The sequence below is a fragment of the Mauremys reevesii genome, linkage group 8 (genome assembly GCF_016161935.1).
Source record: "Mauremys reevesii isolate NIE-2019 linkage group 8, ASM1616193v1, whole genome shotgun sequence".
Lineage (NCBI taxonomy): Eukaryota > Metazoa > Chordata > Testudines > Geoemydidae > Mauremys > Mauremys reevesii.
In genome coordinates this window covers 56,225,800-56,251,543 of record NC_052630.1, presented here as the reverse complement: position 1 = coordinate 56,251,543, position 25,744 = coordinate 56,225,800, and the positions used below count along the sequence as shown (strand labels likewise).

The window sequence follows — 25,744 nt, the reverse complement described above, 5'->3', positions numbered from 1 at the left end:
AAAATTAAGGGCTTAAGTATGTGAGCAATCTCAGACTTCGGTGAGACTACCTGTATGCATGAAGTTATGCACAGTACCTCCCTGAATTAGAGCTTATTTTCTGTTTTCCTACAGTAAACATCTCAGTTTTTATGGTAACCTCATCTGAGATAATTTGAAAGTTGATCATTGTATAGCCCAATGCTCAACTGCAGCAAAAGAGCATACAGTGGAATTTAGCTGCCTATCCACTAGAGCAGGGGTTCTAAAAACTTCATTGCACCATGTCATGACCCCAGGACGGGGGACTGACGCCTGAGCCTGCCCAAGCCCCAGTGCCTTGGGTGGGGGCCAAAATCTGATACCCTCTGCTATTAGGGGCCAAAGCTGAAGCTCAAGGGCTTCATCCCTAGACAGGGGGCCTGTAACCTGAGCCCCGTCATGCAGGGCTGAAGCCCCGGGCCTCAGCAAGTCTAAGCCCTGGCAACCCCATTCAAAGGGTTGCAACCCACAGTTTGAGAACTGCACTAGAGCTAGAAGCCGTCCTATGGCACTGATGCTGCAGACAAATCTGTGACCTTATTTTGCCCTCTCCTTCAGTCTAGGAAATAAGAAGTGGCGTGTATTTTCTCAAATTAGGCATTTAACTTCCATGGGATTCGGTTAGTACAATCATTACATTTAGTCGTTTAGACATGGCTTAATACTGCTCATTCAGAGCACAGGTACTGTATGACTTACACTGTGTTTCTGAACAGGAATCCTGAGGACCGATTGTTCTAGTGTAAACTTTTGAACAATCATTGGTTGTGTTTCACTTTCATTATTTTGTTTAATTGTTGCTCATGGAGATTAAAAAGGACCCTGTTATACCTCCTTAACATTACACAAGCAAGACATACAGTGGGGCAGATAGTCAACTGGTGTAAATTGTAGAAGTTCCATTGACTCCAGTGGAGCTCTGTCAGTTTACAGCAGTTGAGGATCTGTTCCAATGGGCATCATTAAACCCTAACCATTATCCGGGTACCTGCAGTAATCAGAGTAACTTCTATTTTAAACAAACACTGAGTATGCAGAGTGGCAACTGCCGAGTTTTAATTTAAACTAGTATCCATTGCAGATTCACACAATCCTTTCAAATTATGAGTAGACCCCCCCTTCTCTGAGAAAGGTAAGCAATTTTTAGAGAGAATAAATAAATAAAGCCACCTTCCAAATTGCCTAATTTCCAATTTTTTTTTTTAAAGAGTCTGAATACATATTTGGTGTGGTTGTAAAAAAAGTTTGTTTTTACTGAGCTAGCCTCTGCCCCTCCACCCCTAGGGTTTCACAAAACCACAGAGATGCTCTTTTAAACTTTACCAGTTGAACAGCTAAACCTTTCCTAAAGGCAGCTAACTTGCTAGATCTGACATCTGTATGTCTTAAGTTTTCTTTCTAACTTGATCTTGTGTTGGGGCTACTAAGTGGTAGAAATTCTATTTTTAGCTTCAAGTCACCATTACAGCTGGCAAATACGGAAACAAAACCCCTATAGTATATTCAAAATGTACTTTGCTGCACTATTGAAGAAAATTAAGACTCAAAGCAAATTAAAATATTAATCTTAACACATTTAACAGCAGGAATATCCACAGAAATAGCTAACAGTAACAAGCTATTACTGATTCTCACAGATTTCAAATTCATGCTAGTGAGAACTTGCCTTGTGCAAAGGATGCTAAGATACTCAGCCAACTGGGGAACAGGAGCACATTATAGGTCCTTTGTGTCCAGTCAAAATAGCTTATATACTGGTAACAAACTGCCACAACTGAGTTACAGACCAAGCATTGTTTGAAGTAGTAACTCAGCAAATAATTTTGAACAGTTTGCAACTTTTCTCAACAGAATATGTGAACAGAAATATTTCTTGAATAGCATTCCTTATGAATTACTTGATACATTCTAATTGGGAATGTCAATGCTCAGACAACTCATGGAACCAATTTTTGCAAGTCTAATCTAGGTTTTGTCTTAAAATGCGTATAGGCAGAGGAAGTTACAATTACCTAGATGGCAGATGCATAATTTAAAGACTAGGCTACAAAGAGAACTAGAGATTGATTACTCTAAATCTTCTAAAATATGAGGACCACATGTAAATTATATATAAATATCCCTGTGGTAACCACCCTGCCACACAGCATTCAATTGCCACCCCTACCTTCAAATAAGTCTCAGTCACTCTGGCTGTTGTCCATGAAGCTATTTTGACTTATTACCCTGGCTTTGCCATAGTGTTGAAAAAAAAAAAATCTAAGTAATAATAGGTTGACAAAATTTACAAGAGGAGTTTTATCATGATGTTTGCTGCAGTTAGCACTGAGTCTCATATCTACATCCATTACAATCATGTGGAGCATTAAAAACCTAACACCAATTGGCATTACAGTGGCAATACCACTGTCTACCCAGGCAACACTTGCTAGGAATTTAGTGTGCATTATGCCCAAGTAAGGATTTCAGCAGTATGTCCTTGATAATGCCAAGGGGTTCTAACGCACAGATAACATAATACCTTTGAAAAGCAGAGCGGAAAGAGTCTAGCAAAAAAGTCAAACTTTCACAAGATCCACAAGTAATGCTGAGATGGTCCAAAACTATTGCTAGTCCTACCATTCAGTCAAGACACCATCTGTATTTCAACAGTTAGGGTTTTATATCAACAGTTTGCTCAGCTATTGAGGCTTTTTCTAGCTACAGAAATACATTCTTTTCATCTCTTTGTGAATTGATATTTCACAGCTATTTAAATAGTGGTCATTTAGTGTCATGCCAGAAGTGGCTCTACTGCTGTCAGTGGATGAAGTTCTCACTGGTTTATAAACTGAGCAATCAATTTGGTAATAATGGCAGTATATACATTTCAAATAGCCTTTGGAGACAGTCTGTTTAATACTTATATATCTGGACTAAGTCAATGCAGTACTTGAATAACGAAATATCCTGAGCATCTATTACTTTGTCATAAGAAAATCTTGGGGGTGGTGGTTGGTTTTGCCCCCCCCCCTTTTTTTTTTTTAAAGAATGCATTTTATTTCACTTTACTATGCAAAGGAAGCTATGATAAGGTACCTTTAACACACACATTTATTGCATAAGTAATTGTTACAAGCTCTCTGCGCCTAGCCAGAGGTCTGGACATGGCCAAAACTATGGAATTCCACAGCCAACATCAGATTGATTACATAGAATCACTGTCAGCCTGGATATCACTACCCTGAAAGATTCTTGCTAATGGCCCCAATTACTAGCCATAAAATAAACAAATAAAAATACTAGCTATAAAACAGAAACAGTAAGAGTCATGCAACAATTAACCAAGTACAAAGGGTAAAAGCATGGTTTGGTAGAAAAAGTTAACGATAATGACATCTATGGGGTCCATATTTATATTTTGTTAATGACTCCATGTCCAGGACAAAGAATCACATGAGTAGGTCAACTGATTTAATTGGTTTCAGAGTAGCAGCCATGTTAGTCTGTATCCGCAAAAAAAACAGGAGTACTTGTGGCACCTTAAAGACTAACAAATTTATTTAAGCATGAGCTTTCATGAGCTACAGCTCACTTCTTCGGATGCATCCGAAGAAGTGAGCTGTAGCTCACGAAAGCTCATGCTTAAATAAATTTGTTAGTCTTTAAGGTGCCACAAGTACTCCTGATTTAATTGGGACTACCTGCGTGAGTATGAATATAAGTGATTATGGGTTTTACATTCAAGTGCCCAAATCAGTCAAAACAAGATTGTTCTAATTGCTTTTCAAATCCCCAGTATAGTTTTCCAGTGCTGGAGAATACATTTCTACCTCATACCATATAGTTACAATAAAGATTCCAGAAGCAGAATTTGGCTGCTATGTCACCTCTGCATTATCCAAGATAATAAATCTCAATTTTATCAGCAGATAAGACAGAAGAGCAGAGAAGAGCAGTAGTAAAAGTTTTGTTTTGTAAACAGTCACTTTCACAATCATTCCAACGCACTTTTATAATACCCAATACATAATCACTGCACATTAAAGGCTCGGTAGCAGAAATATACCTTTTTCCATTTTACATCTACACCTGACCATTGTTCTGAAAATGCCATGTGTGTGTGTGGGGGAGGGATACAGTGTATGTACTCAGCATGATGCTGTAAGTGCAGACAGCCCTATAGACATTTTCCTCAACTTATCTAGCCAATAACACAACATACTAATGATATGGGGCAGGTCTATTTACAAAGTTAACTAGTGAACAATACCAATACAAAATTATGAACTTCAAAAGCAATTAGAATGATTTTGACAATACAGTTTAATGAGATATTCCTTAGAAACAAGCTCAGGAAGATATCTGCAGCTCAAAACATAAATATTTAATTTCCTTCCGACTTAATTAAAATCCTGCCTAAGATATTGTAGTGCCAATTGATTAGCAGCTAGACAAGATGAACATGAAAGGCAAGATTTAACATCCAGGCTCTCTTATACTAACAAAGAAGTAGTGCAAGAGGATATCAGTTCCGTCTGGGACTGTTGATTTATAGTAGTTATATCCAATTCTCAGTGGGCCAACAGGGATTGTTTCTACATCTCCTTATTGCAAGAGGGAGCCTGATAGCATTAGCATTTTTATAGCATGTTGTTTTGTCATCACAGCTCAAAACATGGCTGCTGCTGTCAGGAAGCTCAAATACATCCCTTTTCTACTTGTGAAAAAAGGGGATAGGACAAAGGAGATGCACAGAAGATACTGATAATAGGCTCTGAGTGAACCAGTTAAAGATAACCATTCCTGACTCAGAAGCGTCTTTGCCTCTCCTGTCATGCATGAGTTTGTAAATAATATTGCCAGTGGCTCTACAATTTCTTCAGCTAATTCCTTCCATAACCTCAGGTGGACAGCATCCGGCCCCATTCAAATTGGTCAGAAAATCTCTGAGGTGTTCTTTACTTATCCCTATCTGCATCCCTTCCCCTTTATTGTCTATGGTAACTTCTCACAAAAAAACAACAACATGTGACCGGACAACCAGCGAAGACTGAAGCAAAATAGGCATTGAGCAGCTCCGCCTTCCTGTCATCCTCAGTTACCAACTCACCTTCTCCATTGAGCAATGGACCCAGACCATCCTTGATCTTTCTTTTTTGGCTGACATATTTGAAGAACCGCTTCTTGTTGTCTCTAACATTTGTTGCCAGCTGTAACTCATTCTTTATCTTGGCTTTCCTGATTTTGTCCCATCACACGCATGCTATTTCCATGTATACTTCCTCTGTAACATGCCCCTCTTTCCATTTCCTTGTATGAATCCCTTTTGGTTTTTCGATAGCTAAAAAGCAACTTGCGCAGCCTCATTGGCCTCCTGGGGCTATTCTTATCTTTCCTCGGTGTCAGAATAGCTTGCTGTTGAGCCTCTAATATTCCATCTTAAGAACCGCCAGCCCCATTGTCATGGTCAAGCCTATACTCCCCAAGCTAACATTCTCTTAGGTCTGGTCTACACTACGGGGGGCGGGGGGGGGGTGTCGAACTAAGGTACGCGACTACCTTAGTTCGACTGACTTACCCGTCCAGACGCAGCGGGGTCGAATTCCGCGGCTCCAAGGTCGACTCCGCCACCGCCGTTCGCAGTGGTGGAGTTCCGGAGTCGACCGGAGCGCGTGGGGAGTTCGAACTATCGCGTCTTGATTAGACGCGATAGTTTGAACTCTGAGAAGTCGAACTCACCGCGTCGACCCGCGCGGTAAGTATGGACCTACCCTTAGTCTAGACAGGGCCAAAGACTCATGGACCAAATAATTTTAATGTAATAATAATTTTTCCTCCCTCCTTGGGTTTTACACCAAATTGTCAATTAGTCAATCCATATAACCCCCCTCACAAAAACAGTATCTCCTCTCAACACTGAAAACTCTAACAAGATATCCTAAATTAACCCCCAATACAATACCCTTCTCCAAATATTAGCTACCACCACAACTACATAATACTACCCTCTCTACCACACTCACTTGCAATCCAACAATGCTATTGCCCTCAATGTACATGTTCCAGAACTGAAAAATGGAAAAGGGCAGGAAGAGGTGGAGCTTTCAGACAAATTCCCTGACAAGCTGCGCTCTTCTACTGAGACAGCTTCTCTGTGTGATAAACTTTCCACACTTCACCAGACAGGGAGCTCTACTATGATTAACTATGGATGGTTTATCAGGTCCTGACTCCACCAGCCAGCTTTACTTGGTCAGAGAGACAAGAAACTGTACTGGGAGAGAGGCTGATCAGACAGCAGGGAGCACTGCTTCTCAGCCCTTGGCCTTCCTGCTTTCTCCAGCCCTCTGACCTTAACTCATTCAATGATGGTCAAGGGGAATTTGTTAGAAAAGCTGCCCAAATAGTAGAACTAGGTATATACCCCTCCCTTTCCCACCCAGTCTCCTTTATCCTCATATCCCAGCCTCTAACACAGAGAGCAAGGAGTGGAAGATGAGAAGAGGAAATATGCAGACAAGAGCCCTTGACAAGAAAAGCCCTGAAGCAGTTTCTCCGATTAACATCCCAAGTTTCAGAGAAGCTCTGATCAAACAAATCATGACGTGTTCAATAAGACTGGAACTCCAACAAGCAAACTTCAGAAGGTCACCAGGAGGTTGGTGGTAGTGGGGCAGGGAGTCATGAATGGGATATAAAGGCAGAGGTGGGCTGTAGAGCTATGTGAGGAGGGGAAGCTGCCAGTCATCCTGTGCAGGTGCAGTACAATCTAAAGTAGCTGATGGATCTGAGTAGTCCTGCAGGCTTTTGCAGCTGTAAGTAAGACAACTGTTCTTGTAACTCATCATAACCTCTTTCTCATTTAAACTGTGGGACAGTTTAATTTTGTCCTATTTACTGTTTAGAAAAAAAAACAAACTGTCCTTTTTACTGTAGGGTAGGGACATGTCACATGCACACCTAGCAGAATGGAATCTCAATCCCTGATTATCACCTCTAGGTGCTCCCACAATAAGGATATGTAGTGAGGCGGCCTGGCTCCCGACGGCCCCTGAGAGGGAGGAACCGGAACAGCCACTTCAGTGGGCGGAGCCACCGCCGCCTGTTCCCGCCCCCCGGAAGTCAAGGGGCGGGACAGGAAGTATAAAAGCCCGGCCTCAACACTCAGTTGGAGCCCAGCGGCCGAAGAGGACGGACGCTCCTGTTCAGGCTCCTGCCGGACCGAGCCTGCCCCGAGCCAGGTACCCTGACGCGGACGGACCGAGCCTCCCTCGAGCCAGGTACCCTGACGCGGACGGACCGAGCCTCCCTCGAGCCAGGTACCCTGACGTGGACCGATCAAGCCTCCCTCAAGCCAGGTACCCCGAGGTGGACTGGCCGAGCCTGCCCCGAGTCCGGTACCCCGAGGAGCTGCCCGAGCGTTCCCGTGACCCGAGTCCGGAGGAGCAGCCCGACCTAGAGAGCCCTCAGCACGCCGAGGAGCCCATGGTGTGGGACCCCGCTGCAGAGCCCAGCGAGGAGCAGGTACCCATGGAGGGGGAGATGGAGTGTAGCCCGGGGGTAGCCGACCCCTGTCCGGCTGAGGGCACTGACGTGCCCATGTCAGTGTGTTGCGGCCAGGATCCCCACTGACTGCAGCGGATCCACGCCGCTGTTAGGGCCCCGGGCTGGGACACAGTGGAGTGGGTGGGCCTGTGTCCCCCCTGCCACCCCACTCACGGGTGGCAGACTCCCCCTCCAACCAGCGGTCAGGCAGAGAAGCCTGCACTTACCTGCTGTGGCTCAGCTCCTGAGACAAGGACCTGAGCCTTGAACTATTGGTTACTGCCCCACCCTGACTAAGGGCCTGGGCTCCCTGAACTAGTGTTGTAGCTCAGCTCCTGAGACAAGGACCTGAGCCTGGAACTATTGTTTATTGCCCCGCCCTGACTGAGGGCCTGGGCTTCCGGAACTATTGCCGTAGCTCAGCTCCTGAGACAAGGACCTGAGCCCCTGGGACTATTGTTTGTTGCCCCACCCTGACCTAGGGCTGGGGCTTACTGACTATTGTTGCTCAGCCCTTGATGCAAGGACCTGAGCCCTGAACTATTATTGTTGCTCAGCTCCTGCTGTAAGGAGCTGAGCCTAGAATTGCTGTGTTTGGTGCCCCTCCCTGATTGAGGGCCTGGGCTTAGCTTGTTAACTTTGTTGCTGCTCAGCCTGCAGTGGGATCTGAGCTCCCTGGAACCTTGTGTGCTGCCCGCCCTGAGCTAGGGCTTGGGGCTTACTGGCTTTGTAACTGCTCAGCTCCGGCTGCCAGGACCGGAGCTTAGAACTGGTTCGCTGCCCCGCCCTGAATGAGGGCCGTGGCTTATTGACTTTGTGGGTGCTCAGCCTGCGGAAAGGGTCTGAGCCTAGATTTAGTGTCTGCTGTCCCGCCCTGACTGAGGGCTGGGACTCAGTGCATTAACTGTGTGCCTTCTGTTCCGCCCCTGCTTGAGGGGCAGAACCCCAAAACCTTCAGAACCCGGAGACTGATTGGGGCCGTGTAGTGAGGCGGCCTGGCTCCCGACGGCCCCTGAGAGGGCATGGCCCCAACCTCGGACTATTACAGGATACTACAACATATGAGATACTACAGTAGTGAGAGAAGGAAAGATGTGGCTGTTTAGTTACAGGGAGTCCCTCTCTCCTCCGTCAAAATGGTTAAACACTTCAGGAACAAAAATGTCAAAATGGAACCATTTTAAAATGTTGTTTTCTCTTCAAAAGTTGACAAATATTTGTCACAAAAATCATAGAAAGTTCAATTACCTTCTGGAGGTGTTAATCTGTAGACTAAATTAATCTAAGACAAAGATTTTTAAACCCACTTCAACTACAAGTCTCAATACCTTGGCTATTCAGTCTCTACCAACATCCACATAACCCACCTGCCTTAAAAATAAAGGATTCTTTTTCCTCTCCTTTAGGTTATTGTGCTTACATTTTTATAAAGAGGGCTTTCAGACCAGCATTTATTATTTTTATTTCATTGGACAGGATCATGTTTTATTTCATTTCTGTACTACAAAATAACTTCACTGCTATAATAAAAGAGGAAGCGCAATTAAGGATAGAAGTTGGAAACATTACCTGTAACTTGAATTTGTAGATGTAAGATCTACTATCTAACTGGTTTGCTTGAAACGTTCCCAAAGGAGGCTACTTGTATGCAACATAAGCATCACCAAGGGGCAATGTGAACACATGTAGCTCATTATAGAAAACAAAGTTCTGATACAGAGCAGCCTGCTCGACAAGCTTCTCAATGGTTTACCCTAATCAAATAGCTGTGACCTAGTGTCAAGAAGCCAGAACTAGCAGAATTCCAGAAAGGGTCCATTTAATTTTTGGGATCCTACAGAAAATGAAGAATTTTGGAGCTTGTTGAGGCAAGTTTTAAATACTGAGAAATTCCTCAGGTTATAATTATCTTCATACTGTACTAACACAGTACAGGAGGCTGTACTGTGGATTTTATTCCAAAAGTTAGTTATTTAATTGCCTACAATCGGCTCCATAAGTACTGCTGAAAACTGCATAAGTAGTTGGTGCCACCAAAAGCCAATGGATCATTCAAAATATTCCATCTCTATTGAACTCCAAGTTGAACCCCTCCCCAACACTGCAAAATATTTTCTCTAACACTAGAGTCAGCTTGTTGATAGGACAGTCATAAAAATTTAGTACATCCTGAATCACTAATCACCATACACATATATACAGACTAAGGGTTTGGAAAGATTTTAGCTGAGCAGGACAATGTATTGCAAACATGTTATACATTTTTGGTGGAAGCCATCTTATTTTTTATTACTCTTAATTGCCTCTAGTTCCAGTTTATAATGGAAGCATCCAAGAAATCCCTATCAGCCTTTTACAACCTTAAAAGTTGGAATGTATTTTCAATTATGGTATTTAAAATAAAATCAAAAGCTCTGCATCACAAGCCTTTTAATTAATATTTTTGTAGGGAAAAAGTGATTGTTTTAGTTTGAGCCACCAAACAGTAGTAGTTACCCTTTTCTGACACCTTTGATAACACCCCACCCACCCACACACAATAGCTAAACTGTAGGCAAAGCTTTAGACACCAGTGACCTTTATCCCCAAACGTTTGTACAATTCAACCTCTTTTTTCAATTTAATTTAAAAAACAAAACAAACAAAAAAGCTTCTATATTAAGTGTGTTTACTTCTAAGAACCTACTTCTTTGGATTGAGTTTATTCCAGACTTAGGGCTTGTCTACATGTGCATTAGTCTGTGTTAAAATATGTGAAATTCTAGTGTGCACTAACATGTCATGCACTAACTGGCCTATATGGACCCTGATGGCACACTCAAAGTCACTTGGTGTAGTGTAGTGTCCAAGTTTCCAGGGCCTACATTAATATGCACTAGGAGACATTTAGAGTGTGCCAGTGGTGTCCATACGGGCCAGTTAGTGCCTGACACACTAGCGCAAACTGGAATATACACCCCCTCTAGTGCAGACTAATGCACCATGTAGACAAACCCTTAAGAAAACTCAAACACAGTAGATCGAAAACAGTAAGTTGGAAGCAAATAACAGACCAGCTCCCTCAATAAATCTTAAGAACTACTTTGTATAGTAAGGGAATAATGGAGATTTTTCTAAGAGAAAATAACCAAGTACTATAAAGTAAAGCTTAACAAAATATAGTGCTACAACTGTTTCAGGAAATCCAGTAGATGTAATCAATAACTGACTTACCTATACACTTCCTGTGAAACACACTCATAGAGTTCCTCAGCCGTAAATTTTATGCTGGCATTTATCTAAGATGAAAGAAAGTTACTTAGGATCACATACTTATGAAAAATCACATGGCTGACATAATACACATTGGACCTAATGTACACACTTAACTGGAAGGATCTCAAGTCTAGACAATGGGAGAAGAACTGAAGCCAGACTATATAGTACGGACCAAGTATTCCCTATTCAGAATGATAGGGCAAAACAATCTAGAGCTAACAGTGCAAGTATCAGCTTGGTTTTCTTTAATAGCATTTTTATAGCAGCTTCCAGATAACTCGAGTACAGAAAGAACCATCCCCACAATTCCACAGCAAAAGATTTATAGAATTTGGAGCTCTGACATTCATAAACAAATATACTAAGCATATACAATGGACATGAAAATAATGCATCTTGTAACAAAAATGCTGTATATGGAATACATATTTTTTGAATGCCCATACTGATATAGAGCCATTAGTCCTTTATTTCAAGTTCAAGTGTCCTATAGTCTCCTTGAGCTGTTATCAACAGAACAATATTTTCTATTTTACAGGTTTAGCAGGATAGGAGAGTCACTGTTGTCTGCTTTGTAACAGGATTTTTAAGGATGTTGAAGTGGCTCCTAGAGGCAGATTTTTTTTTTAAATAAAATAAAAATGACCAATATAAACACAGTTCTGAATTTCAGGTTTCATATAAATATTCCAAACACTGCAATGCCACATATTGGTTTTTCTGTTTGGGTCCTTAGGTTGCTGTTTTGGGTCCACACTTTTAAAGGGGAAAAAAATTCAAATAATGGATAGGAGCGACATAGCTACAATAGGGACAGTTGATGTTTAGGGGTCATCTTTCTGTAACTGCTGACCCATATGGTTGTGGTGAGGGTTATTATTTATATTCTAGTAGGTCTTAGAGGTTCCAAGCAAGACTGGAGCCCAATTGTGCTAAGAACTGTACAAAACATACAGACAGGGCAGTAGCCCTGAAAAGCTTATAAATGTACCTATAGCATCACTCATTGTATAACCCTGGAAAACTAGCTGCAAAACAGCTAATGTACATTGATTCCTTAAACTTAGTTGCCAATTGGATGCTGTTATGACAAGTTTAGTCTTTAAAAATAACTCATTTTATCCTGAATGTTGGCTCTATTAGAATGAGCAACACAACCAAAATTAAGATAACTGGTGATTCCAATGCTAGAATTGAATGTCATCCCTAGAGTTAAGTTTTTCAAAGTAACTAAGTAATTTCATTATAAATCTTATATAAATTACTTGTACTCTGTGTGAAAATATATTTCTAAGTTTTCATATTTCCACATGTGATGTACTCAATTTCAAAACAAGGAGTTAAAAGTTATCTAAAAATCAAACAAACAATGTAGAAGTTAGGAACCTAGACAACAACAAACAAGTAACCCATGCAATACATTACCAGGAAAGTGACTGAAATGAAGAACATAGGAGTGGACTATAATTTTATTAATGGGGAAAACGAGCACACACGTTGAGCCTCACTCAAGGTCACACAGCCCATTTCTATGGACGAGTCAGGAATAGAACCCAGATCTCCCAATTCTGCATCCTCAGCTGTAGTCACAACATCCTTTCCTATTTTATAGGAATTGTCCATTTGTTTCTGAAATATTTTATTCCTTGCATAGTGTAGATATTCACATATATTCTAAGAAGATATAGTTTGATTTCATGGTGTGTTGTGTTAATGCTGTTTTTAGGAATACTGTCATTTATGTTAACAAGTGCCAGCAAGCCATCACTCATGTGGAAGTGGCTATCAGCACAGGTACTCACTTTCAAACGCATTTTATCTAAAGTCCTATAAAAACAACTGGTGATCTCAGATTATCTTAATTTCTCTAAATTGAAGGCCTCAGGCCCCATATGACTGCCTAATGGATTAAGTTAGTATTATTTTTGTAAATTATTAGACTGGTTATGACTGTTAATTTTAAAGACTTCCCTGTAATGAGTTTATAATAAACCAGTGTCCTAGATTTAAAGGCTGCAGCTTAAACATGGTACCTGAATGGTTGGAGTTCCATTAGAAAGTCCAATGACCTCTGATCAAAAGAAACAAGTTCATATTTTTTTCCCCCTTAGACTTTATGACCAATAATGGCCAAGAGTACCAAATTTCACAATTCTAGCTCAACTGGAACACGAATTGTAGCTCTACCAGTTAGGCTACTCACTACATTTGCCTGTAGTATGACATTTGGGGATTTTTAAGAGCAGGTTAGACAAACACCTGTCAGGGATGGTCTAGATAATACTTAGTCTTGTCTTGAGTGCAGGGGGCTGGACTAGATGACCTCTCAAGGTCCCTTCTAGTTCTATGATTTGTCTTTATTATACATTTCCATTAAAGATTTTCAAAAAGATAAATTTCTTACCTCATTACTGATTAGGAAGTTATAAAGCGTCCAAATGTCTTGAAAACTACTGTTGGGGGTCAAAACTCTAAAGAAAAAGAAAAAAAAAGGTTTAAAAGATGGTTTGTAGAAGAGCAAAAATACCCTGGAATGATATACATCTAAATTAGTAAGATACAGAAAAGCCGCACTGTGTAAAAATTCTAATTAGTTCCAGAACAAAAAAAAAAGAACACTCACAATCACTTCTGATTGCTGATATTTTTTCCCCCAATTAAAAGAACAAAAGGAGTTTATTCTCTTAGTGGGAAAGTTCTATAGAAGGTTTTTCCCAATTACAAATTCTAATGCAGTTTTCACATCAGCCAGTTCACTACATAGAAAGGGGGGGGGGGGAAACCAGCATATAACTAAAAGCCTTTTGTTTCTCACTAGCAAAGCCTCTCTTGTGTCGAGAGGGCAATAGAAAATTGACATACAATGCAAAAAACTTTCCCACACTTCAAAAAACAAAAACAAAAAAAAAGGAAGGACTAAGTACAGTTTGAATTTTTCCTGCATACTTCCCATTTATGGATGCAGAATTGGGTATTTTAGTTTAGGGGGTTGGGGGTGGAGAGAAGAGGAGAAATGGGATTGGTGAACAGACTGACATGCCAAGTCATTGATTCTTTTATTCATCTACAGAACACATACAGTACTGCCAACAGCACTTCAAGTTTCCCCATAGTGCCTACTCATGTATTTTACACCACGAACAGAGATACCACCTGTGGGAGCAAGATGGTAGTTCAATCTATCCATACCCATTCAGTCCTTGGCCCTTCTCCTGAGATTGCCAACAAAGGTACTTTATCAGTTCTAAGGGCTGATCTACACTACACAGTTAGATTGGCGTAAGGCGGCTTACGTTGACCTTATTATGTCAGTGTCTACACTATAGCCTTCCTCCCACCAATGTAAGAGCCTTACTACACCAGAATAACAACTCCAGCTCCATAAGAAGCGTAAGGCTTATGTCAGTGTAGTTAGGGTGACGTAGTGGCTGTGTAAACACTGCAGTTCCTTACATCGTCTGTAGACTGTCTTGTCAATTTCATGACAGGAGCTGTGAAGTTCACAAGAAAGCTGGGCAGTTAGAGACCTGGACAGGGCCGGCTCCAGGCCCCAGCACGCCAGGCACGTGCTTGGGGTGGCATGCCGCGGGGGGCGCTCTGCCGGTCGCCGGGAGGGCGGCAGGCGGCTCCGGTGGACCTCCTGCAGGCATGCCTGCGGAGGGTCCGGTGGTCCCGTGGCTTCGGTGGAGCATCTGCAGGCAGGCCTGCGGGAGGTCCATCGGAGCCGCGGGACCGGCGACCGGCAGAGCGCCCCCCGCGGCGTGCCGCCGTGCTTGGGGCGGCGAAATCGCTAGAGCAGCCCCTGGACCTGGAGAATGCCTCCCTCGCTTTCCTGGCCAGGAGCCATGGCGAGAAGCCCAGGTGATGCCCCTCACCCCCTGCTGGGAGCCAGGCAGCTGTGTCAATTTATGATTGGCATATGAAAATGATGGAACGGATGGGACACACTGAAGAGGAGGGGGGAAAAGAAGAAAGGATGGATAGGAGCAAGGAAGGCAGGAAGAATTAAGCTAGAAGCAAAGGGACCGTAGGGGGAAGATGGGAGGGGAAGTCAGAACTAAACAGCCAGAGAGCAAAGAAAGAACATCCATACAGTAGCTCAAACTGAAAGCAGAGTCTGGGGTCCTGCCTGGGTACGGCTGTAGGACTGACCGCAGCCAGGAGTGCTGTTCACCCTTCCTCAGCCCATGTGGCTGGGGGAGGGGCCATGGGGACTGTTTTACATCTGCTGCCCCCCAGAGGAAGGGGAAAAATCATGCTGGGCCTAACCCTGCCCCACCGATATTCTGCTGACAAAGTTTCTGCCAAATGAATGTCCTGTGTACATTATTACAAGAACTATACTGGGATCTGCGCTATGAGATCTGCCTATAAATCAACACTTTAGTGCTGTTTTGACACATCTCTGTAAACGAACTGCTGCTAGATAAGTGGTATAAGATAAAGGGTTTGGTTTTGTGAAACACTGGCCTTTATGGAGAGAAGGGGCTATACCAGGGTTTCTCAAACTGGGGTACGTGGACTCCTGGGGGTCCACAAGGGTACTCCAGGGGGGCCACGAGTCATGTCCAGGGCCACCAACACCACTGATCAATGTCTCCCCCTCTCTCCCAGTACCTCCTGCATGCCACAGAATAGCTGTTCAGTGGCATGCAAGAGGTGCTGGGAGAGAGGGGGGAGGAGAAGGGAAGGGGCATGCTTGGGTGAGGGGGTGGAGTGGGGGCAGGGCCTGCAGCTGAGCACCAGGCTTGGGGGTCCGTGAAAATTTTAAAATCAAAATGGGGGTCCTCGGGTTGGTAATGTTTGAGAATTGCTGGGCTATACAATTTGGAGGACCTCCATCTCAGCAGAAGGGGAACCTATTTTCTAGGTGACAGGCTGGTTAGACTACTTAGGGTGGCATTAAAATAACAAAAAGAAAGGGTGAAAAGGGGGAACAAATGAACACATTTAGTACAAAATCAAGACATTGAGAACAAAATTAATCAAGGGATCTGAAGAGAAGTTCTTTAGTTGCTTATACATGAATGCCAGGAGCCTGGGTAATGAGAAGAATTGAAATTGGTCATTTATGAGCTTAAATTTCACCAAGTTGGCATTATTGAAACCTGGTAGGAAAATTGATATGATTGGAGTGTTAAAAATCAATGGTTATAAGCTATTTAATGGGGATTGAGTGGGCAAGAGGGGAAAAGGAGTAGCACTCTGTCAAAAATTACCTTACCTTTTTTCTGAGTCACTGACCACTCAGAAACAAGTGATCTTGGGTGCTTATGGATCAAGGTCTTAACAAATAAAGCACAAAATGGAGGTACTACTTGGTGTCTGCCATAGACAACCAAAAAAAAACCTCATCCCAAACCTGGATAAGGTTAAGTAGGAGGAAAAAAACTGCACTATCATAGGGGACTGCAATCTGAGTGACATTCTGGAGGTCTCGTGCTGCCAGCACTAAAAAAAATTCAGAATTCCTAAATGTTACAGATGACAATTCCTAACTCCAATCCAATATGGGAAAAGTGTGTGTGTGTAGATAGATTAGATAGAGAGAGCACACACACACAATGTTTTAAAAAGGGCAAATTTAACAAAGCTGAAAACAATTATGAGCCAAATTAGCTGGGAGAAAGAATTTGAAAGGGAAAATATGAATAATAATTGGGAACTATTAGATTTTACTAAAATGCACAAAAAGCCATGATCTCACCATCAAGAGAGAAGGCTACACTGCTTAAAAAAAAACAAAAAAAACAACAACAAGTTGGCTTAAGGGGAGGAAGTAAAAGTAGCTATATATTAAAAAAAAAAAAAAAAAAAGGTGGGGGGGAGGTTAAATCCAGACTGGATGTTTTCCAACAGACATATTGCAGTTTAAACAGGAATTGATTTGAGGAAGCTCTATGGCCTGTGTTATGCAGGAGGTCAGACTAGATGATCACAACAGTCCCTTCAGGCCTTAATCTAGGAATATGAATCTATAAAACAGTCAGTCTGAATAAACTGCTCAAGACAGTACAGTATTTTCAAGTTAAAGCAACTGGTTGTACTCACTGAAGAAACATTACATGAACTTAAAAAAACTGAGCGAGAAAGAAGTTATGCTAGACACATATTTACAATAATTTCTCCCACATGAATTCTTTAGAAGTCAGTCTTCTTCCTAAATGTGCTTATTACTGTTTCCAACTAAAATTAAAAAAGGTCTTGGACCAGAATTCTTGCAAAAAAAATTCTAAATGCGTTTCTAAGACAAGGCAGTCATTTTAAAGAATGGCAATTAAAAGATCATAATCAACTATCTACTGTTTTTTTTTAAATGCCCCATTTCTTCCCTGCAGCCACTTTTGTTCTTTAAAACTACACTTTCTGTTTTAGTAGGAGATGTACATGAATCAAACTCCTAGATCCAAAAGCCATCTGAAACCAGGAATGTTTAGATTAAGTTCTTATATCAAAATCACTTTATTCTCTCAACTTTGTAGCTCAGGCTCATCTCTATTTTCAGTGGAAATGTGTAGTTCTCCTCAGCCATGGAAAGGTATCTAAAAGCAACCTCCAACAATCCCATAAGACATTGAGTGAACGAGTTCTTCTATTTAAAATTCTTATTGTGAACTAGAACCATTAGTTTTGTGACCAACTGTAATATTAAATTACTTTATCTCTATTTCCAACATTAGATGGTAAGCACAAAAAAAGTGAAGTGTGGAAAACCATTGTGTCAACTATAAACTTATGTCTAAGGATAGCTAAGGGTTACGTCAAACCAAATAATAAATGGGGACATCCTGCACAATTTAGATCCAGCTCCAAACTTCCCAAAGTTCAGACTGGGAAAGTATGGGAAAGGAAGTTGAAGATGGGAATGCTGGTTGAACTGGAAGCTTTCTTGCCTTTCAGAGATTATTGTGTTAGGATTTGCACTTGAACAACCTTTAACTGTTAACTTTTTCATAGCGTGGATATAACAATACGGGCATATAACCTGTTCTGGGGTGAAAGAGAAACCTTAACAGCACATAGCAATGCTACATTTTCAAGAGTACAAGTGAAGAACATCATACCAAACAGAACTGAGTTTTTTTTTTGGCGGATAATATTATGCACAGACTGAAATCTGGCCAACGCACTGGGTTTAACAGCACTGCAAAAAGAGCACCACAGGATTTTTTTTAAAAACCGTCCACAAGTCGCCAGGGCCTCCAGTTTTACATCCTATGAAATACAGAAATTCTACAGCATCATGTGCTGAACTACCACTGTGCTGAGGCACTGATTACGTAAGTGTAATTTAAGAACCACAACATTTTCCTACACCACCTGGATTTTCTCTGGAGGTTTTTCACCCAACCATTGTTCTGGCCAGACCTGCTTAGTTTGAGAGAATTTTCTCTGAAATAATTATAACTACTCACTTGTGTGCCAATAGATGTAACAAAAAATACAGCCTTCAAAACACCACTGGTGTGCGTACAGTAGTACCTCAGAGTTACGAACACCAGAGTTACAAACTGACCAGTCAACCACACACCTCATTTGGAACCGGAAATACACAATCAGGCAGCAGCAGAGACAAAAAAAAGTAAATACAGTACAGTACTGTGTTCAACAAAAACTACTAAAAAAAATAAAAGGAAAGTTTAAAAAAAAAAGGACTTAAGGTAAGGAAACTGTTTCTGTGTCTCTTTCATTTAAATGAAGATGATTAAAAGCAGCATTTTTCTTCTGCATAGTAAAGTTTCAAAGCTGTATTAAGTCAATGTTGAGCTGTAAACTTAAACCACCATAACATTTTGTTCAAAGTTATGAACATTTCACAGTTATGAACAACCTCCATTCCCAAGGTATTCGTAACTGAGGTTCTACTGTACTTACCATGCATCTTGTGTTCTGCACAAAATCCCTACTTTCAGTTTCCATGTCAATTACTAGCTTTCAATGACAGCCAAAGGCCTTTAAACTTTTTGTACAACAATGATGTTTATAGTTCATTGTATTCAAAATATAAATCTCCGTCTTCCTGTCTTGTGTGATTCCTGCTACTAACTACAATGGCATGCGGCCCGTTAGCAACTGCCAGTAGCAAAAACTACTGGAGCATAGAAGTAAGGGTGGCAATACCATGCCCTCCTCACTTCTGCGCTGCTGCTGGTGGAATTCAGCAATCACATGATTACACCCGAAGATACCTTAGAATATTATTTTTCTAGTTGTTTTCATAGGTGAACAGTCTTTATTACCTTATGGAAGTAAAGACGATACTCTGACAAAGCATAACATTTTTGAATCTGCGTTTTTAGTCATTCTGTGGTCTTAAAAACAAAGGGCTCAATCTTGCCACCATTAATAATCCATACATAAAGTCCGACTGATTTTACTAGCATCAGGATCAAACATAGCTGGTTTTGACATCACTATTACAGCTGCATTATATGTTTGCTAGAGTAGCCCTTGCTAGTTGTGATGCCAGTCATGCCTCAAGTGTTTCTCTATGGCTTTGTCTATACTGGAAATCTGCCCTGACTTCAGTAACTGATGAAGCTGTATTGGTGCAAACCCTAAGGATAGACAAGCACAGCCACATAATTTGTGCCACCAGAGCATATCCATGTTTCAAACCAGGGCTCCACCAATGCAGATTTCAGCTTACCTTGTCTACACTTAGGATTTACATTGGTGTGGACATCAGTGGCTGGTCATCCATTGCTGGAAGACAAGGCCCAAATTTATAGAGGACCGGAGAAATTGCTCCAAGAGATCCAAATGGCTAATCATTTAAATGTCTACAACAACTTCATATTCTTTTTTTACTGACTGAGAAACACTCTTCCAAGTAAGTACAAGCAGTAATATCTCTCCTTTACTAATTCTGAGATATCTGAGCACACAGTACATTACAGTTTAAAAAAAAAAGTTATGCACTCCGGTCTGCTAAAATACTCACCTACGAATCCCTGCAAGAATATTATTCACAGCTGCCATCAGTTTCTGTAGACCTAAAAAAGCTTCTTCAAATGACGATATCTTCGCAGTGGTGGGGGTGGTGATATTGTGATCCAGCTTCTGGAAAATTTCAGTACTAGTATGAGGGCAAAAACAAGAGAAAACATTCTATCAGAAGAGGCCCTTAAAAACCATCTTTTTTGCCTCGTATCATGGAAAACTAGAAGCGCACAACATCACAAATACTATATTTTGACTACCATAGACAAACACACACACACATTGTCTCATAAGGTCAAAAACAAATGCCAGGTACATCAGTGTTGTCCAAAACACGCATACAGGAGTACAAAGTTTTCATTTTGTTTGCGTGCATTTTAGATAAGGTGCTTAAACAGGTAACAGAAGCCACCAATTCAATTGTTTTGTAAGTTAAAAAGGTAGCTTTCTGATCACTTATTGTTACTTTAACAAATGTCATGTTGACATAGGACGTTCCAGCTGAGGCTTTCAAAACACTTTACAGAATAATTAAGTGGCACATTCCTATGAGTATGGAAAAGACCCTGGAGTGGTTATGCAAAGTGCTCACTGAAGTGCTAGTTCCAGTTTCTAACTGGGAAGCTACTCTCACTATTTAAATTTATAATATTAGTCAATCACTCTATGGCTGAGACCTTAATTGTCAAGAATTAGTCTTTAGCACATTTTATACAGTTGGATTAGAAAAGAAAAAACTCCAAAAACCGTTCAATAAATAAATAAATAAACAACATTTGACAAACGAAACAATCCTTATTTTTAATTTTTAGAAAACTTGTAACAGATATCTTTCCTTATAGAGTATCAAACATTTTAGCATAGAAGTAGGACCAGATTTCATAGTGCTAGACCAGATTTCACAGTCCGTGACACGTTTTTTATAGCCGTGAACTTGGTAGGACCCTCGTAAGTATAGCCTTGTATAAACTTGGGGTCAAATTTTCACATGGGTCTCAAAATGCAACTCCAAAATGTGCAGACACACACATTTTTGATTTGTGCAACTGGAGCATCAACAGACTCCAGATGTGGATTTTCAGACATCTTGTTTAAAAATTCAACCATTAATACACTTCTTTATAAACTGCAGAGACCAAGAACTTAGTAAGATTTAAAGAAGAATGGTTGGTCATTTATATAGATAAGTTAGATTACCTATGCCAAAAATAAAAATAAAAATAAAAAAAAATTGAAAGGCAAAAACTCCCTCATGTGAGTTTAAGCCAACCTTCCTGTAGAGCAGACTACCCCACATAAACCTATTGTCAGGTTCTTGTATCTTACTCTGAAGCATCTAGTGGTGGATAACATCAGAAACAGCACGGTCGGCTAGATGGACCATGGCTGATTCAATACAATTCCTATGTCATTACTAAGACATTCAAAATTAGAATGTGATTTTTCCCCACCCCTCAACTCATGTACATCAGTAATAGGACCGTTTTGTAGGGAAAGGCAGACAATTTCAAAAAATAGCGTGTATTTGGGGGAACCACACGAAACAACCAATAGCATGCAATCCCCCCCCCCCCCCCAACTCTTTCAGCACTTTGTACCTGTACAGGTTTATTGTATTCCAAATGTTTTCAAGGACAGACCAGATTTCCTGATGTCTTTTATCTTGGGACAGCTGAGTGTTTGACAATGACTTGCCTTCCTCACATGTTTGCAGATGCAGCCTCACATCTTCCATTTTTGAACCTGCAGTGTTTTCTGAAAGAGCTGTCAGGGCTTCTGATGATTTTTGTCCACTGTCTGACCGAACCTCATGAAACAGACAACCATACAATGTTGGAAAACTTTAGAAAAACCTACATGGGGATCCTTTCCCTCCCCCCCTTTCTTTTTTTGAAAATAATCAACATATCTAAGGTACTTATATGGCCTTCATCACCATAGCATCTGAGACCCTCACAATCTTTAATGGAACAACTCCAAATGTCCCTGTGAGGCAGGTCAATCTTATTCCTATTTTACAAATGGAGCACTGAAGCACAGAGAGGCTAAGTGACTTGCCCAAAGTCACACAGGAAGTCTGTGGTGGAGCAGGAAACTAAACCCAGCCTCCCAACTCCTAGGTTAGTGCCCTAACCACTGAACTATCCATCCATAGAAGACTCCAAAACTGAATTTGCACATTTTAACCCACGCCTTCCCCCCCTCCGTATAGCTCATTAATGCACAACAGAAGTGTTCCATTCTGTTTAATCATCACTTAAAGATGTAAAGCACATGATTTTCACAGTAAAATGATTTCAACACTTGTTACAAACCAAGGACATGGAATTTCTTTCACACTAATGCCACATATACTTGACAAGAGTTATTCTGCAAAGTGAGGATTTGAGGGTATTTTACATATAAATTACTACATTAAAAACACCACAACAGGCTGTGGTGTGTGCAAATATTTTCTTTGTTTGTAAAAATGGGGATACTGAGAAGACCTACTGAAATGATTTCTATAAGATCATTGTTACAGCGCTTTCCCTTCACCCTCTCCCCTGGTTCTTGTCATGCAGACAGAAAGTAGAAGACGACCAGAAGTCCGCAGCGTAGGCAATGCAATGTGTATTGGGGTTAGTTCCAAGCAAGCATATCCATATACACCTCAGAAAAGTCCATTTCCTAGTGTCCCCCTTCCCAGCTCTGATACTACAGAGCCTTGCCTGTGTCCCTGTTCCCCATTCCCACCTCCTCTTTCTTAGCAGGCCCAAATATACCTGCAATGCATGCCCTCTGTCCCACCCCTTACAGCTTATGGTCATGTTCAGTTTTGGGGGGAGGGTTGTGGTCTGGGGTCTTCGTCCCATCTCTTTTGGACCCCATGGGAGGGGTACGGAGTGAGACTGTGTTCTGGCCAAGGGCAGGCTTTTCTTTGGCATGCAGTGTTTCTTAGGCCTTCCCTCCCTCCCCATCCTAACTGGTTGCTTGACCTTGGCTTGAGAAAGTAGCCAGGCAGCCTTTCAGTATATGCTCATATTACACTTCCACCATACCCTGTAACACTTTAGCACTATCCCTCATCTTTTCTCATTGTAGTAAAAGCCCCATGTGGCTGTGGGAAATGCAACACAGTGTCTTTGTTAATTGTTCTTCACTCATATCTTATACTAATACGTGTATCAAAAAGTCAAGCCCAAAATTCTATCTCAGGCTGACAAACAAACCTATATACCAGGGGTCGGCAACCTTTCAGAAATGGTGTGCCGAGTCTTCATTTATTCACTCTAATTTAAGGTTGTGTGTGCCGGTAATACATTTTAACGTTTTTAGAAGGTCTCTTTCTAGAAGTCTATAATATATAACTAAACTATTGTTGTACGTAAAGTAAATAAGGCTTTCAAAATGTTTAAGAAGTTTCATTTAAAATTAAATTAAAATGCAGAGCCCCCCGGACCGGTGGCCAGGACCCAGGCAGTGTGAGTGCCACTGAAAATCAGCTTGAGTGCCGCCTTCGGCACACGTGCCACAGGTTGCCTACCCCTGCATTATACTAACAGTCATACTGAACCAGTGGCAAACCTAGGAATAAGAACTCTAAGTTTTAACTTTTATTGCCCTTCTCTAAAGATGACAAATTTAGCAGGGGGAAGTGGGGGGTCAAAACCAAAACTCAAGTGATCCATGGTACCGGGTTGTATAATTCATGCAAGACTACTGTCAGATCATTTTTCAGACCGATAAAGGAAAAGGAGTTGCTCTAAGAGCAAACTACTAGGATAGAAGGTCAGAAAAAACTATTTCCTCTACTCTGATTAATGAGCTTTAAATTTCTATAATGTCAATCATGCCTAACTTGAGTCCAACAATTTATTCATATATGGAGCATACTAGATAAAGGCTCAGGCAAAACTCATTGCTGAAGAGAACTTAGGTAATCAGTTATGTATTTGATAGGGAAAATAAAAACAACTCATGCAGATACTTAGTCACTCCCATTCTGAAGTGTAGGAGACAGCAATTCCCGTTCCAATCAATTAGATTACCTTTACTCATTTTATACTGAATAACTTGATGACTACCTCTCAATAACCCTATAGCAAAACAGAAATAAGGATTTAAGGAAAAACAGCTCATGTTGTAAAAATAAATATACAAAAAACGAACAGCCTCTTTTTGATCTCTCTGGGACCCTGGCTAGGCTAACTGGCTCAAAGTTACTACTCCCCTATAATAAATACGGCTTTTTGTTTTGTTTATTTAAAAAGAACAAAAACAAAAAAAAACAAAAACCCCACAACACCACTTTTCCTCAGCTGTGGCCTATATACTATTTTTCATCCTTAGTGCCAGAATAAGAATTACCAGAGCTTTTAACTGGGCAGTCCAACAACCACCAAGTATAATGTGTCACCTTTCTGCTTTCTTTCACCAACTTTTATTCTTGTGAGGGGAAAGGGGAATTAGACATACAGGATTTCTGAAGTGCACAAAGGAGAAACTTCACAACTGAATCATAAACTGAGTTGTCAGGAGGAGAAGGGGGGCAGCTCAACATACACAGACATATTCACAAACTAAGTGAATCTTACAAGATCATTTTAATTAGAGAAAAAAAGATTGGAATTGATTTATTAAATCACCTTCAAATGCAGGATAACAGGTATTTATTTGATATGAAGTTCAATATCAAAAAGCAGCAGTATGCACTTGCTTTTCAATTATTCACTTTCCTTTTTGAGAGTTAGAAGCAAAATTCTATTATCAGGGATATTTTTATAAACAGAAAGCCTTCACTTTTGTTGTGGGAGCGGGGTTACATTTGGGACACACCACTTATAACAATATCCTGTTAACCCCCACCTAGCACTGTTTACAGTAATGTTTTTTGTCATTATAACAAAGAACTAGAAAACCCTTAGTAAGTTTGTAGTGTCAATGATTGGTGACGCTAAAATTTCAGTTAAGCCATAGTTTTAGTGTAAAAACCTATGTACATTGAAATGCAGCTTACCTCTGCAAGCATCTGGAGCAGTTTAGTCACATAAGCAAAAGCCTGCGGAAGTACACCATCATAGTCTGACCTTGAGCTGAAAGCATGCAATAGCTTTTTAGATTCCTGGAGCAGGATGTTTGCTGTTATGTGGTCAACTCTCTTACCTGATATAAAAACATTAAGAAGAAACATGGGAAATCAGTTTTAGAGAAGTAGGCTAGTATGGTGTTAAAACACACAGGCAGTAAAGGAAAAAGCTAACAGTTCCAAATTGAAACCAAAAGTATAAATGGTTGGTTTATCATGACCAGTTCTATCATTTCAAAAAGGTATTACAATTATTGTATGAATTAAACATTCTAGGATATCCTTACGTATAAAAATAAGTGTGTGTTATTATGCAAGATCATTATCAAACAAAAAAGGGTCTGAAAATCCTATTGACATAAATGGTATAAGATCAGGTGCAATTGTCTGAGGGTTTAATGCCCGTAGTCAAAGTCCAACAGTAAGCCTAAAAAAAAAAAAAAGTTTCAATGTGCTAGCACATCACTAAACTTAAAATCTTCCCTAGAGTTTGTAAAGTGCATCAGAGAGTTTGTGTTCTACTCAATTCAAGGGGCTGAAAGATTGTAAAGTGCTCCCAAGCTCCACTAAATATAGAACTCTGTCTGGAACAGGAAGCTACGTCACACATTCTAGCAATTTTGTTTTGTGGGTAAAATGAGAGCATGGAGGGAGAGAAGATCATCCTCATCAAATGGTGATCTGTTAAATGTTAAAATGTAAGAATAAAAATCTAGAACACTGCTTTTTAATGAAAAACAAAAACATTTAAAGACTCATCTACATTGTTTATTTCAGCCAGTATATGAAATATGTCTTGGATACAAACCATGAGCATTAAACAAACAGTTTCAGGAAGGAACATTACAATAAGCAGTGTATAAAAATAAGACTTACTTTTGGATCAAATCACCCTCCATTCAGGATCTGGCATAGGCTCATTAGACA

At 40.8% G+C, this 25,744-nt stretch overlaps 1 protein-coding gene across 2 annotated transcripts in view; it reads right to left on the bottom strand.

Moving 5' to 3' along the window:
- Positions 1-25,744, bottom strand: part of SWT1 (SWT1 RNA endoribonuclease homolog) — a 77,118-nt gene that overhangs the window by 1,833 nt on the left and 49,541 nt on the right. For both annotated transcript variants that reach the window (XM_039486758.1, XM_039486757.1), the window contains 5 exons: positions 24,749-24,894; positions 21,348-21,556; positions 19,751-19,885; positions 13,211-13,277; positions 10,762-10,826 (listed from right to left, as the gene is read on the bottom strand). In XM_039486758.1, the coding sequence (XP_039342692.1) occupies positions 10,762-10,826; positions 13,211-13,277; positions 19,751-19,885; positions 21,348-21,556; positions 24,749-24,894 (622 nt within the window). The remainder of the gene's footprint in view (positions 1-10,761; positions 10,827-13,210; positions 13,278-19,750; positions 19,886-21,347; positions 21,557-24,748; positions 24,895-25,744) is intronic.